The sequence below is a fragment of the Orcinus orca genome, chromosome X (assembly GCF_937001465.1).
Source record: "Orcinus orca chromosome X, mOrcOrc1.1, whole genome shotgun sequence".
In the NCBI taxonomy this organism is placed as follows: domain Eukaryota; kingdom Metazoa; phylum Chordata; class Mammalia; order Artiodactyla; family Delphinidae; genus Orcinus; species Orcinus orca.
The window spans coordinates 54,117,516-54,134,173 of NC_064580.1; the positions used below are offsets into that span (position 1 = coordinate 54,117,516).

A 16,658-nucleotide genomic window follows, 5' to 3' on the forward strand; every position below is an offset into this window, starting at 1 on the left:
CAACCAAGAGAAACACACACAAAGAGTTTCCTAAACTGTTTGAAAACCAAATATATTCTTTTTTTTAAACATCTTTATTGGAGTATAATTGCTTTACAGTGATGTGTTAGTTTCTGCTTTATAAAAAAGTGAATCAGCTATACATATAACCAAATATTTTCTTTTAAAGCTAAATCTATGATGCCCCGCTTTTCCAAAGAGGGGAAAAGAAAGTGATACACAAAACCTACAGTTGTGGCACTGACCCTCAGGCAAATTCTGGACTCAATTAGGAAACATATGGTTTGGGGGTACTGAAAAACTTAGGGAACCCTGGAGCCTGCAACAGGATTTACCAGGGGTAAGATGCCAAGTGACTCATATTCCTTTTTTTGATAGGGTCATTGCCTTGGTAGATGATCGCTATGAAACTAGCATACATCCTGATGTCCACAAAACATACAACAAATCCATCATGCCGCATTATCCTCATGAACATGTTGACAGGATAGATGATGTTAGCACCCAGTGGATTCTGCACTGGCTGACCAGATATACACAAAACGTAACCAGCTCCAACTCCAAGAGGCAGCTCTGATGAGTTGCCAGAGGAGCTAGCATTAACCCTATTATATTAAACATTTCTTTGAATCAACAACTTGGATGATACTTATTCAGTTTTCAAATAATGCAATGCTAGAAGAGACTGCTAATCTGTTTCATGGCATTAAGGGGAAAGAAATTTAAAATGCCAAACGCTAGAATAGACCAACCAAAAAAATAAGCTTAACTGATGCAATGCTAGAAGGAACTGCTAAGTTTTGGCACAATGAAGCAAAATTTTAAAAAAACCATAAAAGGCTAGAGTAATGGATCAACCAAACAAAATTCAATGAGTTTGGTTCAAAAAAGCCTGAAGTTTGGTTCAAAAGGCCAACTTCACAACAGCACAGAAGACTGGACTAGACAGCAAAGGCTTTGTGCCTACAGCCCAAAAGGCTCTTAACCCTGGCTGTATGTTTGAATCATCTTGGGAGCCTTAAATATAATTTTTAAAAAAAAGCTGCCTGGGACCAATCCCGTGATAATTAAATCAGAATCTCCCAGAGTGGAGACTTGGCATGGGTACTTAAAAACTCTCCAGCTGATCTGTATGTTCACTGAGGATTGAGAACCAGTAGAAGACTGCAATATTAAATATTTCACAGACAGATCAAAGTCCTTTTGTACTTGATCCTGATCAGGTGGCACCTGGAGTAGCATGATCAGTTCTGGGCAGCACATTTAAAATATATATATAGAAAAATTAGAGTTCTTTAAAAGGAAGGACAATTGTATGAAAACTGTAGTTCCTTCAAAACATTCTGTATTTTAGACTTCACCAATTCACACTGCCTTTCTCCTTGAAGATCCCAAATAGTGAGTTTTCATAAGACTAAAGGGAACTATTTGATGTATATTCAAGATTAAAAGGCAACATTTTATTGAATAAAGAATTCTGTGCAAAATTGCTATATAAATGAAAGGTATGAAAGAGCACTAAAAATGAAAGCAAGTAGCTGAGGAAGCTAGTATGACTTCAGGGGTGACTCACACTCTTCCCCTTCCACCTGACTCCATTCAGCTTCACACTAGCTGGGAACGATCAACTCTGACTCTCTCCCACTCTCCATTTGAAAGGCAGACCCACTGTCCCATCCCACCAATCTCTCTTTTACTTCTCTCATCTGTAAAACCAGGAATAACAAGTATCCCTATCCACTTCACAAGGCTGATGTGATGCTCAAAATTAGAAAAGATATGGAATTTCTCTGTAAACCCTATAGGCCCATGCACTGACAAGGGATTATTAGTATTGTCATTACTGGACTGTTTCCTGAGTCTTCTCTCTCCACTAGACCCTTCCCCCTTCTAGTTTTTCCATTCAGTACTTTGGTGCCAGGGCAAAGCACCATACCAAATACTCTTGAGTATCTATACCCACCTAATGACAGGAAATACTCTGGGTAGACATGAGAAGAGCTAAGCTTTGATCAAGGATTCCAGGAAAGCCAGAGACTCAGTTGGCCTAAACAAGTTGCAGAGCTAGAAATAAGAGCTCAAGAGTCTAAGATTCCCCACCTCCATCCCACTTCTTGGGGCAAAGCCACTGGGACTGAAGCCAGATGGTCTGTGGGAGGTCTTCTGAGGAGGCAGTTATTTTTGGAGAACAGGCTCAATTCCCAATCATGTCTCTGTCCAGAGCAAGTACTCCACAGGCCAAGGAGAGCAGAGGCCAAGATGGCAAACAGAGGCAAAAAGAAGGACATGCTTTAGCAGCATCCCTGCAACTGCCAGAGTGTTTCCTCTGATCACAGCCAAGCACTCTCAGTCTGGGCCTCACCATAGGGCAGAAGAGCACCTCACCCAAAGGCTCACTGGGATCCCTCAGGTCCCTAGCAACTTAATCACACACTCACATACACACTCACACACACACACACACACACACACACACACAAACATACAAGTGGATGAGAAAATCTGAGTCAGGGCCCAAGCCCTGTTCACCAAACCAATAATCAAACTGGCCTCTCCAATTTGCCCAGCCATCTCAGCTGGAAACTATTCAGAGACCAGCAACATAGAAACAACAACAACAAAAATAAAACAACAAAAAAAAGCAAATTCCACACTGCAGCTGGGCTGGGCAGGGTTCTCTAGCCACAAACAAAACTGGGGCACAGTGCAGAGGCAGATGTTACAGGTTCTGACAGATAGAGCCTGTCTCAGTGGGGGGTAAAGCACTGCTCAGTTTGTTCCCACCACGCTATCCCTTCACCGCCTCCCTGTGTCAGCCAAAAGGCATGGTTAGACAAAAATATTTTTCAGGGCCTGCAGACCTCCTTGCACTAAAGCTAGGCTGTGAAATGGCTCATTTAATCTTAAGGAGAAGGCGGTGACTACAGAGGGATTTGAACCCAGGAGCCTTCCAATAAACAGTCCCATGGCTGGGATGCAGCTAAGCTCTGTAGGCCTTCTGTGGATATGTTTTCTAGGTCTTTGCAGGCAATGAGGATCTTGCTCTCTATTTGTCCCCTCCCCAAAAGCACCTCTTCAAGTCCTGCTTGCCAGCTTCCCCCTTGCTCCAGAGGCGTTGGTGCCTGGACATTTAAAGTGTGGGCTCTGGAGCTCAGCAGGAGCTGAGTGATGCAGGAGTTGCTAGGATACTGGTTGAGGACATTTTCTTGAATCCCCTAGTGGGGAGCTGGGAGCCAAAATTCTTGAGCTGGTAGCAAAAAGTTATCCTCTACAAAGGAGTCAGAGAGGAGGAAAGGGAACAAGGAACTTTGTCAGGAATAGTTGGGTCACATCAGAGAGGAAAAGCCCTCTTCCTTCTAACCCACTTACAGTAGGGATGGTCGGGGAGAGAGAGGAGGCTATATCAAGGGAGGTAGCAATGTCTTAGAAGGGGGAAGATGAAGAGGCAGGAAAGGAAAAAAAAAGTCAAAATGCAGAGTGTTCCACTCCTCTCAGCTGCATTTTTCATTTTCTCCCACTCTTTTCTCTTTTTGCATACCCTCACAAGTCTGAAGTAGAAATGCCAAACCTTTAGGATTCACACAAGTAAAACATCACCCTGCTCTCTACTCCCTAAACTCCCTTTTAGCTGCTCTAGGGTGGCCTGCCATCTGGCTAGCAGCATCCCCTTATTTGCCTAGAAATAAGTTAATTTGAAAAATATTTACCCATTTCACAAACTAAATTACTGATGAAAGGGCTCTTTCAAGCCACCCCTTTACTCTGAAGCTGTGTGTGGTAGGGGGAAAGCTGGTATGGGGGACACTCATCCATCCTGGCACCAGTCAAATCCTTATAGGCCATAGCACAAGGAGGCCTTTCAGAACTGTGAAACTGCTGTTTTTCCTCATTCCTAGCACAACCAACCCCCATCCACATTCAGGAGTGTGCACCCCTCCCCCCCCACATACACACACAGAGTAGGGTGTGCACACACACACACCACGTACATACTGTCACACAACCTACACACATACCTTCCCAAAGGCTTTCTGCCAAGGGTCTGTCAGGCACCCAGAGGTGAAGGCTGTGGCATTTCATGACACATAATTTGTCAAAAACCTGGCTCAAAGACCAGCCTTGGAGAACCCTTTCCCCCTTGGGGGAAAAAATCAAAAAGCATTCTATTGTCGTAGTCCAGTTTTCTTCCCACGTAACTAGGTAAAAAATCTCTTAGATAAAACTTAAGTTTCTCCAGATACCAGCAAACAGATATTTCCTCCCTCCCCACTCCCATCACCCCTTAATTAACATTTCATTTGCCTTTCACTTGTCTTTCCAGTTCACCAGCCTCTGATTTCAACTGCCTATGGACACCCAAAATCACAGAAGGCAAGAACATAGTCCAACCATCCCCAAATGCCAGTGTTATAGGGAATCCCAAACTTACTGAGGAGGAAAAAATTGCTCAATGTCAAACAGTCACTGAACAGAGAGGACCAAGGTCTGCAGCTGCCCATCCTAGAGCCTTTCCTCACTCTCCAACACTGTCTCAAAACAAAGTGCCCAGCTAAAATATCAGTTTACTTTAGACAATACTGTTAGAGCAAATGCAGGGAGGGATGGGGAAAGGGACTCACTAGATTCTCTTTGCAAAAAACAAGTTCTTAGTTCAACCCAGGGGCTCCCACAAAGGGACTAAAGAGTAAATAATAAGAGTGAATGCCAGCAGACTTCCCAGATCATGCTTACACCATGATACCAACTGAATTAAAAAATCAGTTGCTCACCCACACAGAACCATTGAGAGCACACCCTGAGGCTCAAAACCTCTTCTAAAGCCATAAAACAATACTCTTTGGGTCCTGAGGTCAGGACAATTTCAAGAGCCCCCTTCACAGCCTTCAAAGTCATTTCCAAAGAGTCTGAACAACAGTACATGGAACTTGAGAGCACAATGCCAGCAGATTTGCACATCACTCATGAACACCGCCCACATGGGTGTAGAGGGAACATGTGTGTGGATGTGTATGTGCCCTGATTCATTGCTACATGAGACATAATTGGCACTCTTTCAAGTCAGGTAAGAAACAGAATGAAGAAGACCTGCCTACATCAGTGGGTGGGGGGTGAGGGGTATTATGCACGCTGGCATCAGAGACAGTTTTTTTCCTGGCTTTGCCAAGAGCTTTCTTAGGGGAAACAGAAATATACAAATAATAACAGTAGCAATATTAACAGCAACCACCACCACTACCACCAGATACAGACATGCAAATAAGTGTCAAATTGGAATGCTGCTTTTAGCTCATGTTTTCCAGAGCTTTCATCCCATTCCATCCAGACTTTTTTTGGGGGGGGTGCTCAAAACTCTCAATTTAGCATGATACATACTTTCATTTTGTCATGGAAACCTTCTAATTAGAAAGACTTCTGATTTTAAAGAACAAACAAGGAAGCAAACAAAACCACTTTCTCATTAGCACTAGCAAGTTCTATTTAAAATGTAGTTCAAGAACATCTTTGCAAATGAGATTACCCCAAAGAGGCATATCTAAATACATTATTCCCAAGGTAGGTAGAGAGCTGGCTTTTGTTGTTTTTTGGAGGACATACAGAGAAAATCCCCAAACTCAAATTCACAGGTACAATCTTTGGGAAAAAGAACCAAACAGTTACTGTCAATGTCTTCTCTTGCTAATTCATAAAGATCAGAGAACGTTTTTATACCCCATTCCATGATTCCAAAGAAATTGACATTTAATGATTTAAAAAATGTTTTAAAGGTGGCTTCTTTCCAAATTGGAAATTGTAAACCCTGTACAGCAAATTAAGATTCAGAGAACACAGTCACCAACTGCCAGCACAACGCACCCCACCACATCACTTCCCAAATTCTCGCTTCTCATTAGAGACTGAAGAATCATTCTCCCTAAATTCATTCCTTGCATCAATTTTTCCCTCTAAACATCTAGTGCAATACTGTTTTCCCTAAGATGCCAGAAATTCATCATACTCTTCCCACAACCCCCCTTGCCCCAAACAAACCCAAATGCGCTTCTGATGGCAAGAGAGAAATTTTGACTGAAATTCTGTGATGGAATTTAAAGGTAGTTTTAAAGAAAACGAATTGACAAGACACCACAATCAGCAAAGCCATTGTGTAAGGACACAGAGCTTGCTTCATGAACGTCACATAGGTGGAGAATGCACACACACACATGCACACATAAATAGAAAGCATTTCTTTATCAACAGTTTTACTCAAGCAATAAGCAACTACACTCACAGGCATACTTAAAAGACAAGACATAACAAAAGATTTAGGGAGAGATAATATACCAACGTCATACATATCACAGCGAGGCCATGTTGAAGCTCAAAACGCTTTCCCCCCTGAGTAAGAAAGCTTGCTCTTTCTCTCCCTCTCTTTCCCTGTCTCTGTCTCTGTCTCTGTCTCTGTCTTTTTTTTTTTTTTTTCCCTTGGAGGTTCTCGGGATGAAATCAAAACGAGAGTTCGAAACAGCTCAGGTGGCTGGACTCCATTCAGCGCGTTCCCAGGAAAAACATGAGTATGACATTTACAAGCAGGAGGACTACAATCACGGCAAAAACGACTACAGTTTGCACATCCAGGGTCATGGTGCAATGCAGAACACTGTAGTGTTCCAGATGGGGGGCCGGCAGATTGGGAGATGTCAGTCTCTGTTCTGTCAGACTGTCCATACAGCCACCATGCTAGAAAGGAGAGGAGGAAGTCGGGTGGTTGGGGAAGGGCTGGGTTTGGCGCCCGAGTTTGATATGGGAGGGGGGGAAGGGGGAATGGGGACAGGGGTGCTTGCTTCCCCCCTTCTCAGAACTGAGCTGATCCTTCTTCCCTAGCTGAGAAATCTTAGCTTGCGCTGAAGTCGGCAGAGTCCAGCATTCTCTCTCGGGCGCCACGGAAAAGGCAAAATCCTGGCTTTCAAAGGGAAAGGCGGGGGGAACCAGAGCGAGGTTCTCCGGCGCCTGCTCAGTCTGTCTGTCCGGGGGTGCGTCCGTCCACCTGCCTGGCGGGCTACCGGTCAGTCTCGGTCTCCCCTACTCCTAATTCGCTCGCTTTCCTACGCTCTCTCTGCTCGCGGAGCTCCCAGCTGCCAGCCACTCTTTCGATCCCTGCCTCGCTGGCTCTCTTCCTCTCCTCTCCCCACCCCCCAAGGCGAAGACTACGTTTTTATTCTCCGAGCGACTGCCGGCGCCTGCGTGAGGCACAACCCAGGCTGCTGACAGGCCCGCCGGCCAATAGCAGGTGCCGCAGAGGCGCGTTTACTCGCCGGGGGGCGGTACTTGAGCTGGCGTGCTACCCGCGGCAGCCAATCGGAGAACCCACGGTTCCCCCAGCAGGCCCGCTTCATCCAGCCCAGCTGGAGGCCCTGGCTGCCAGTTCTAGCGTGGGGGTGGGGAGCATGTTGTGGATGGGTTGATGCAGATGAGGGGAGAGAGGAGGGAAAGAGGGAGGGATCGGACATAAGGGGCCAAAGGGGAGAGGGCATGGCAGGGAGGGAGGAGGGAATGAGGAGAAGACCATGAGAAGCAGGAGGAAGAGAAAAGGAAAGATGGGAAGGAGAAAGAAGAAATAGGGGGATACGACGATGAAGAAAGAGAACGGTGGAGGAAAGGAAGGAAAAAGGGTGGGGAGGAGGGAAAAGGAACGGGGGAAAAAGGAATCCTTTGCAGCCACTTTGGAGCCTGGGCCAAGGAGGAAGCAACGATGCCTTTAGGCCACTGTCTAAGTATTTATAGGCTACTCACAATTAGCTATATAAGTTCAGCAAATCAGTGCTGTGTACAGAACCACAAGGACACTCAACAAATTATCCAAAATCCAATTATGTTTGTCTTTCTCTGATATCTCTGCACTTGCAGGTCAGATTTCCTTTCCTACTTATGGTTTCTTTACACTATTACAGCTTGCACTCTTCCAGCATACTGGGTACTAGGAAGAGAAGACAGCTTTGCAGTGGAAAACCCTCTACAAAACTTGCAGTCTGCTTGAAATCACTTCCCTGTTCTGTGTTGGTGACCTGGTGTCCGAAACTTGGGGAAAAGCCCTGGACTAGAGAAAGGAAGTTTTCAGATTTACTCCTAGCCCTACCTCAAGCTTGCTGTATGACTTTCGGGCAACTCCATTCCCCTCTATGGGCCTCCATCTCCCTTCTGCCACATGAGGACTTAGACCTATCTGAGAATTCAGTGAAATCTCTGAACCCTCACCTCAGAAAAAGAAAGAAAATACAGCAGGCTCCTTGGCCCTCAAAAATCCAGGACTAACTTATACAGAAGATCTCTAAGGGCCCTTCTTACTCTTACATTCTAGGACTGTAAACATGAACACATAGATATTGGTGGAGAGGGGCAAGAAACTAGATTATCCAGGGATAGAACAAATTAATTTCTGGAATTTCTAGCATACTATAGACTCGAAGAGGAATGAGAATTGCTCTCTATTCTCTAGAAATCTTTGAGTCTAGGACAGTCACCCATTTTAACTACGTGACTGGAAATTCTGAGTGAATGCAGGTCATAAGCAAAATGGCCCCTAGCCTTACAAGATAGAATAAAACCTAAAGAAACGTTCACTTTAAAATTTTGACTCATCACATCACCTACGAATGATTTGTGCCAAAACAACAAAAAATCCTGAATCAGATCAAGCTTCTAGATCCAGCTATCAATTTATAGGCCACACAGGAGACAGAAAAACATGTTAAATTGGAATACGGGGATACAGACTGTAAAAAACTACAGGAGGTTTTTTAGCAAGTAAATAGGGAGAAAAAAGTGTGATTGATTCAGGTGAAACTTGTGTATGCGTGCATACACACACATATTTGTGACATTTATGAGATAAATGGGAATTTGAACCACCTGATAATATTAAGGAATCACTATTAATTGTAAATGATATTGTGGCTAAGTTTAACAAAAGGGGGAGAATGGGGTATATCTTTGTGACCTTGGATTTGGTAATGGTTTCTTAGATATGACATGAAAAGCACAAGCAACAAAAGAAAAAAAAATAGATAAATTGGACTTGATCAACATTAAAAAACTTCTGTGCTTTGAAGGACAATATCAAGAGTATGAAAAGAGAATCCACAGAATGGAAGAAAATACTTGCAAATTATATATCTGATAAGGGGGCTTGTATCTAGAATACATAAAGAGCTCTTACAACTCAATTATATAAAGAAAAATAACTCAATTTAAAAATTGGCAAAGGATCTGAATAGCATTTCTCCAGAGAAACAGTCAATAAGCACATGGAAAGATGCTCAATATATTAGTCATCAGGAAAATGCAAATCAAATGCAAGAAATGCAAATGAAGGATATTTACTATAGCGTATTTGTAATGGGACACCACTTTACACATGCTAGGATGGCTATAATCAAAAAGCTAGATAAGAAGTGTTGGGAAGGATGTGGAAAAATTGGAACCTTCATAACACTGCTGTGGGAATGTAAAATGATGAAGCCACTTTGGCTAGCAGTTCCTCAAAAACTTAAACATGGAGTTACCATTTGACCCAACAATTCCACCCTTAGGTATATACCTAAGGGAAATGAAAACATGCCCACACAAAAACTTGTACATGAACATGAATAACAGCATTGTTCACAATAGCCAAAAGATAGAAAGAACTCAAATGTCCATCACCTGGTGAATGGATAAACAAAATATGGTATATGCACACAATGGAATATTATTCAGCCATAAAAAACCCGAAGTACTGTTATATGCTAAAACATAGGTGAACTTTAAAAATATGCTAAGTGAAAGAAGCTAGACACAAAAGGCTTTTATATGATTTCATTTATATGAAATACCCATATAGTTAGGATAAATACTGTTTATTGAAGCTTTTGTTTTATTTACATATAAATATAAATGTTCTAGGTTGTGATGTAAAATATATTTCTTACAGCAGGCAATGGTCAACATAGTTTGAAAGCCACTCTTCTAGATTATGTTGAGACAGATACTGGTAATCAGGACAGTACCATAATGTAAACAATTAGAATCTTTCTCCTTGCCTTTGAAAGTGCAATCTTAGCCTTTCTCCACATCACCATCTATTGACCCTTCAACCCACTGCAGCCTGACTTTCACTCCCATCATCCCATAAGAAACTGCAACTTCTTGTGAATATAAACAAATGACCAACTTGTTGCTATAGCTCATGGCCAATTTTCCATCTTTATCTTCCCTGAATTTTCTCCCTCTTGACTCCATTGATGCCTTCCTCCTTCCTGAAATGCTCCATTTGCCTTGGGGACACCATCCACATGACCTGTCTGGTTATATTGTCTTTACTTCCTGCTTGGGTTCTTCATTTAGTCATTAAGGGCATGATTTCTCAAGGTTCTTCTAATCTCAGCCCCCTTTTTTTCTCATTCCATAGTTGCACTGAATGATGGACCTATCCATTCCCAAGGCTTTAACTACCTACCACCTACATTACACACTGATATACCTCCTTTCAACAAAGTTACAGGACACCAGTGGGGGAATAAAACAGATATAAGTCCTTGCCTGCAGGGAGCTTACAACTCTCTGCTGATAACTCCTAGGTAGCTCTCTTGAACTCCAGAGATGAATCTCCAGCTGCCTTCTGGACATCTCCTCCTGAATATCTCACAAGAATCTCAGACTTGATAAGTCCAAAAGTGAAGTCATCTTCTCCCACCCCTGCCAGCTTCCTCCTTCCCCTGAGATCCCTGTCCCTTAGGAATGTCACACACAGAACTAACCTAAAACCAAGGAGATATTCATAGGTCTTGCTTCTCCCTCACCTTGCTACTAGCCAACCAGTCTCTAAGTCTTGATGATTCTCTTTCTCCTTAAGGAATGTATCCTCGCTCTCTCTCCCTGCTGCCAGCACTGTGGTCTCTTGCGCAGCTCTCTCTCCCCAATTCAGCTTCTACTCTCCTGAACAAATTATCTATTTCAAAAGCAGTTCTGCTCTTATCAATTCTATGGTGGATACTATATATTGGTTGCTGTGGATCCATGCACCCCCCTTCTAGCCTGCCTCCCTATATTGCTGAAAAGCTAAAAACCAAAAACTACAACAACAACAACAACCTGTCATTTCTCAGACTCCTTTGCATCCAGTGCTCTGGATGTTATTTATTTCTGCCAATCATATGCATATGCACAATATTTGGAAGAAAAGTGATGATGCAGAAACCATACTTCTGCTGTTTCTGATGGCAGATAGAGTGGTGGGGGTTTAGGGTTTTCTGCAGCCGTGCTACATTTCCATAGGTCCCAGTATCTGGACACTGGCTTTGTGTCTTTGTACAAGCAGGGAATGAGACTTTTAAAATTATTTATTTATTTTGCCACTGAGGATTTGGAAGGCATAATGTTACTCTAGTCAATAGTTAAGGCAGCACAGCAAAGGAAACCATAAACAAGACCAAAAGACAATCCTCAGAATGGGAGAAAATATTTGCAAATGAAGCAACTGACAAAGGATTAATTTCCAAAATTTACAAGCAGCTCATGCAGCTCAATAACAAAAAAACAAACAAACCAACCCAAAAAATGGGCAGAAGACCTAAATAGACATTTCTCCAAAGAAGATATACAGACTGCCAACAAACACATGAAAGAATGCTCAACATCATTAAGCATTAGAGAAATGCAAATCAAAACTACAATGAGATATCATCTCACACCAGTCAGAATGGCCATCATCAAAAAATCTACAAACAAGAAATGCTGGAGAGGGTGTGGACAAAAGGGAATACTCTTGCACTGCTGGTGGGAATGTGAATTGGTACAGCCACTATGGAGAACAGTATGGAGGTTCCCTAAAAAACTACAAATAGAACTACCATATGACCCAGCAATCCCACTACTGGGCATATACCCTGAGAAAACCATAATTCAAAAAGAGTCATGTACAAAAATGTTCATTGCAGCTCTATTTACAATAGCCCAGAGATGGAAACAACCTAACTGCCCATCTTCAGATGAATGCATAAAGAAGATGTGGCACATATATATGATGGAATATTACTCAGCCATAAAAAGAAATGAAATCGAGGTATTTGTAATGAGGTGGATAGACCTAGAGTCTGTCATACAGAGTGAAGTAAGTCAGAAAGAGAAAGACAAATACCGTATGCTAACACATATATATGGAATTTAAGGGAAAAAAATGTCATGAAGAACCTAGGGGTAAGACAGGAATAAAGCCACAGACCTACTAGAGAACAGACTTGAGGATATGGGGAGGGGGAAGGGTGAGCTGTGACAAAGCGAGAGAGAGGCATGGACATATATACACTACCAAACGTAAGGTAGATAGCTAGTGGGAAGCAGCCACATAGCACAGGGAGATCAGCTCAGTGCTTTGTGACAGCCTGGAGGGGTGGGATAGGGAGGGGGGAGGGAGGGAGATGCAAGAGGGAAGAGATATGGGAACATATGTATATGTATAACTGATTCACTTTGTTATAAAGCAGAAACTAACACACCATTGTAAAGCAATTATACCCCAATAAAGATGTTTAAAAAAAGTAGTTAAGGCAGTGGCAGATTCCTAATTCCTAGATTTCAAATCAGGTGGAGTGTTCCCAAAACTCCTGATGCCTCACCTTCCTGCTCGTGGCAGAAAAAACAGCTCCTGTGGTGTTGTTCTGGGAGTCATTCCTGGAGGCCCAGTCTAAACCTTGCCCTTCAGCCCTTCAACAAATTTTGTAAGCACCCAACTTTCTATATTAAAACTCTGCTGAAAAAACTAGACCAATTTAATTTCTGCAGCTGAACCCTGGGTTATACAGCTCCTCTGCTCAAAGGCCTTCCATGGCTCCCCACTGCCTTTAAGGGAAATTCTGCAGCATGGTATACAATGCTTTGTCAATCTGGTGTCCTTTGCCTGACACTTAGCAGGTGCTTCATAAACATCTGTTGAATGCACGAACGTCTCCTTCATCCACTTGTTTCTTCTCAGAGAATTATATCTTCCAACCACAGAAGGCAAGACATGATGAGACCTCAGAGAAAATGTACTCTAAACCCTCATGTTCTAGGTTAGGAAACTGAAGCCCAGAGAATGAAAGTAAGCTACACAAGATTACACAACTACTTGCTGGCAGAGCAGAAACCAAAACTCTTATTTCTTGAATCTCAAAAGTACTTCTGAGAGATTTTAGACTTTGGAACATGACATTTGATCCCAGCCTATTTGCAGTTAGCTTTCTGCATAAGGTGACCATTCAACTCTGTTCACAATTTCAAAAAATTAGATGAGGCTCCCACATTTCAAGAAGCACTGCCCCACCAACAGGTGTATCCACAGAGAGCTGACCATATGAACACAAAGCAAGAAGGCGGCCATCTGCAAGCCATGGAGAGAGGCCTCGAAAGAAACCAACCCTGCCAACACCTTGAACTCAGGCTCAGAACTGTGAGAATATACCTTTCTGTTGTTTAATCACCCAGTCTGCAGTACTTTATTGTGGCTGCCTTAGCAAACTAATGTAGAAAAGCTATCAACATCTTAGTGATCAGTTTGGCATATACTGGAATAACATTAATAGTCACTTTAATAGTTTTATTAAAATTTATTCTGGATGTCTAAAAAAAAAGGATAACCAACAAGGATCTACCGTATAGCACAGGGAACTCTGCTCAATATTCTGTAATAACCTAATTGGGAAAATAATTTGAAAAAGAATAGATACACGTATATGTATGACTGAATCACTTTGCTGTACGCGTGAAACTAACACAACATTGTTAATCAACTATACTTCAATATAAAATAAAAAGTTAAAAAATAAAAAAGCACTGCCCCAACCTAAAAGGCAGCCCTTCTGCTTGCTAAGTATCAAGGAATCACAGAATCTCTTGGTATAGCAAAACCCCAATTCCATCCTTCAATCTTTTCTGCAACATCCTCATCCAGTTTTAGGTCCAACACACACAACAATGGTGAGGTTCCTCTCTCCTAAGACAACCTGTTAGTCTTTGGGACAATCTGTTGGTGGAAAGTTCTTTCATCTCTTTGAGCCAGATGCTATCACTATTTCTATCACAGCCACTGCTGAGGAGCTAATCACTCCATGAGATAGTCTGGAATATAAATGTTCCCAAATTCACATTGAAATTACTATAAGCATCCAGTATATTTCTCAGGATCCAAAGGGCCCTCATTAGATAATAATAATAATAGTTAACACTTATAGAGTGCTTACTCTGAGCACTGTTCTAAGCCCTTTACATATATTAATTATTTTAATTCTCACAACAACCCTATGAGGAAGATACTATTATCTTCCTTATTTTACAGGTGAGGGGACTGAGGCATAGTGTTTAAATAACTTGCCCAAGGTCACATGGCTAGTCAGTGGTAGCGCCCAGATGCAAACCCAACCCAGTCTGGCTCTAGAGCCTATGTTTTTCAACACTATGCTGTATAAATGCCACTAGGTGACACATGTTCCACCTTCCAATAGCATCTGACATGATGTCTCCTGGGTCACAGGAATAAACTGTTTCAATGTCCTGACTGGAGTCCCAGTGGCCTGCCACCCAGGTATAAGATATCTAGGTCTTAAATATTTGCCTTCTCTCAGGGAAAAGCCAATACCTGGTTGTTCTTTGCCCCTCATGGTTCAAACAGCTCCCAAAGCCCCACTTCTATCAGGAAGCACACCCAAGGAATGCTCCACATTTTGTCCTGACCCCTACTGCTACTCGCTTATTTGCCATCCAACTCCCATCTCAGCCACCTGATAATCCCTGATATTTGCCACAGGCAGCCTGAAGATATTGAATCCTGTCTGTTCATGTTCTTGGTTACCTATATGACTAGATGCTCTTGCACATTCATGAATGTCAGCTCTGTTTAGGAGAATCAGTTCCTTGAGGACAGGAACTCTTGGATAGTTCAGTTATTCAGCACAGAGATCACCACACCCCCCAAATCAGTTAAATTCAATAAGCAGTTATTTTGACAGCTAAGGGGTACAGAGAGGCTCTCGGGAAACTTACAGTCTAGTAGGGAAAAGAGTCACAAACACACAATTTCAATGTCATACAGTAAAATATCCTAAGCACAATCAGATAATGAATAAAGTTGTTGCTGATGATTATAGAACAAATCATAGAATTTCATACTTGAAATGGGGAAAAAAAGGTTATTTCCTTCCAACCTCCCTTTGTAGGAATTCTCTCTACAGTATATGTGATGGGGTAGGGGGAGTGGAGGGGGAGGAGGAACCATCTACTTTGGGCGAGCATGGTGCTAGGTTTTTCAACATGTCATTTTATTTAATTCTTCCCAGAAGCCCGAAAAGAAGTAATTGTTATTGTTATTTTAAAGAGTAGAAAACTAAGGTTAAGAATGTTTACATCATTTGCTCATAGACATACAAGTAGGATGTAGCAATTGCAAGGTTTAAACTGAGATCTATTTCCAAAGCCCACCTTTTTTTCTCCACTCTCTCTGATGAGTTTTGTTCAGCAGCCACTGGAATATTTTCAGTAACAAAAAAGAACTCACCCTGAAGCTTCCAAAGCCATTATTCATTTTGAGCTAAAATTCACTATACTATGGTTTCTGTCCATTTGTTAGAGTGCTATCCTCTGGGCAATGCAAAAAAGGTCTATCCTTCTAAGCAATAGTCTTCTTAAGTGTTTGAAGACATCTATCATGGGTTCAAACTCTTATTCCTCCTGAATGCCCACCTTACACACACACACACACACACACACACACACACACACACACATTTGTTTTCCAAGATAAACATGACCATTTCTTTAAGCTGTTCCACTTATGGCATGGTTTACAGTCCCCTCCCCAGGCTGGTTGCTTGTCAGTTTGTCCACACATCCCTAAGAACACATATCCAGGCGGGAGTGACAATGGGGAGTATGGTGAAACTGTCACCTCCCTTATTCTAAACACTGGACCTTAGGAAGAGCTACCTGTGAACTCATGTTCACCTAAAATGGCTGATACTTGCATGTGCTGCTGTGCCCCCACAATGCCTTGAGAAGCTCATGGCAAAGTGAAATAAGCAGTGGAAGAAAAGCTAAAACTTTTGGATGTAAATCCAGCCTCTGCTTCTTGGTAATCGTATGACCTCAAACAAGTCCTTAAACTTCCTTAAAACTCAAAAGTCTATGACTTGTTTTCAGTTGTAACTTAAAATAAAGCATTGGTTGTTTTAAAATTTCAACAGCCTTGCCCAAGTTGTGGCAGGCCTGGAGTTGGTCCCAAGTGGGGTACTCTGAGGAAAGGGTGATGAATGATTAGCTTAAGTTAAAGAATAAAGTTGCATATAACTGTGTGGTTGTGGGGGTGGCATTTTATTGGGAAAATAAGACATAGGACTAAGAATTTGACTCTGCCTGAGGACTTTTCTCCTAGCTATCTAGAAATTTAGCTCTAATTACATCTCTTCAAAAGGAGTCCATCCCTGACCACCCTCTCTAAAACTGAACCACACCATCACTCTCTATTCCATTATCCTGCTTTTCTTTCTAGCCCTGAAATTTTATATAATTATTGGTTTATTTGTTTATTTTCTCCCTTTATAAAGTGTAAGCTTCATGACGGTAGAGACTGTTTTGTTCATTGCTGTATCTCTAGCACCTAGAACAGTGCTTGGAAT

General features: G+C 42.2%; 1 protein-coding gene across 6 annotated transcripts in view; it reads right to left on the reverse strand.

Moving 5' to 3' along the window:
• The window catches only part of ARHGEF9 (Cdc42 guanine nucleotide exchange factor 9), a 228,522-nt gene that overhangs the window by 196,545 nt on the left and 15,319 nt on the right, over positions 1 to 16,658 (reverse strand). Inside the window, exon 1 of one of the 6 annotated variants that reach the window (XM_033414772.2) lies at positions 6,333 to 7,192. The exons of 3 other annotated variants lie outside the window; for them this stretch is intronic. Coding sequence is in view for 2 of the 3 variants with exons in the window: in XM_033414771.2 (XP_033270662.1) it covers positions 6,326 to 6,334 (9 nt within the window). In the remaining variant the exon portion in view is untranslated. Of the gene's footprint in view, positions 1 to 6,321; positions 7,193 to 16,658 lie in introns of those variants that run through there. 2 more of the 6 variants (XM_033414771.2, XM_033414769.2) reach the window with 2 other exon arrangements.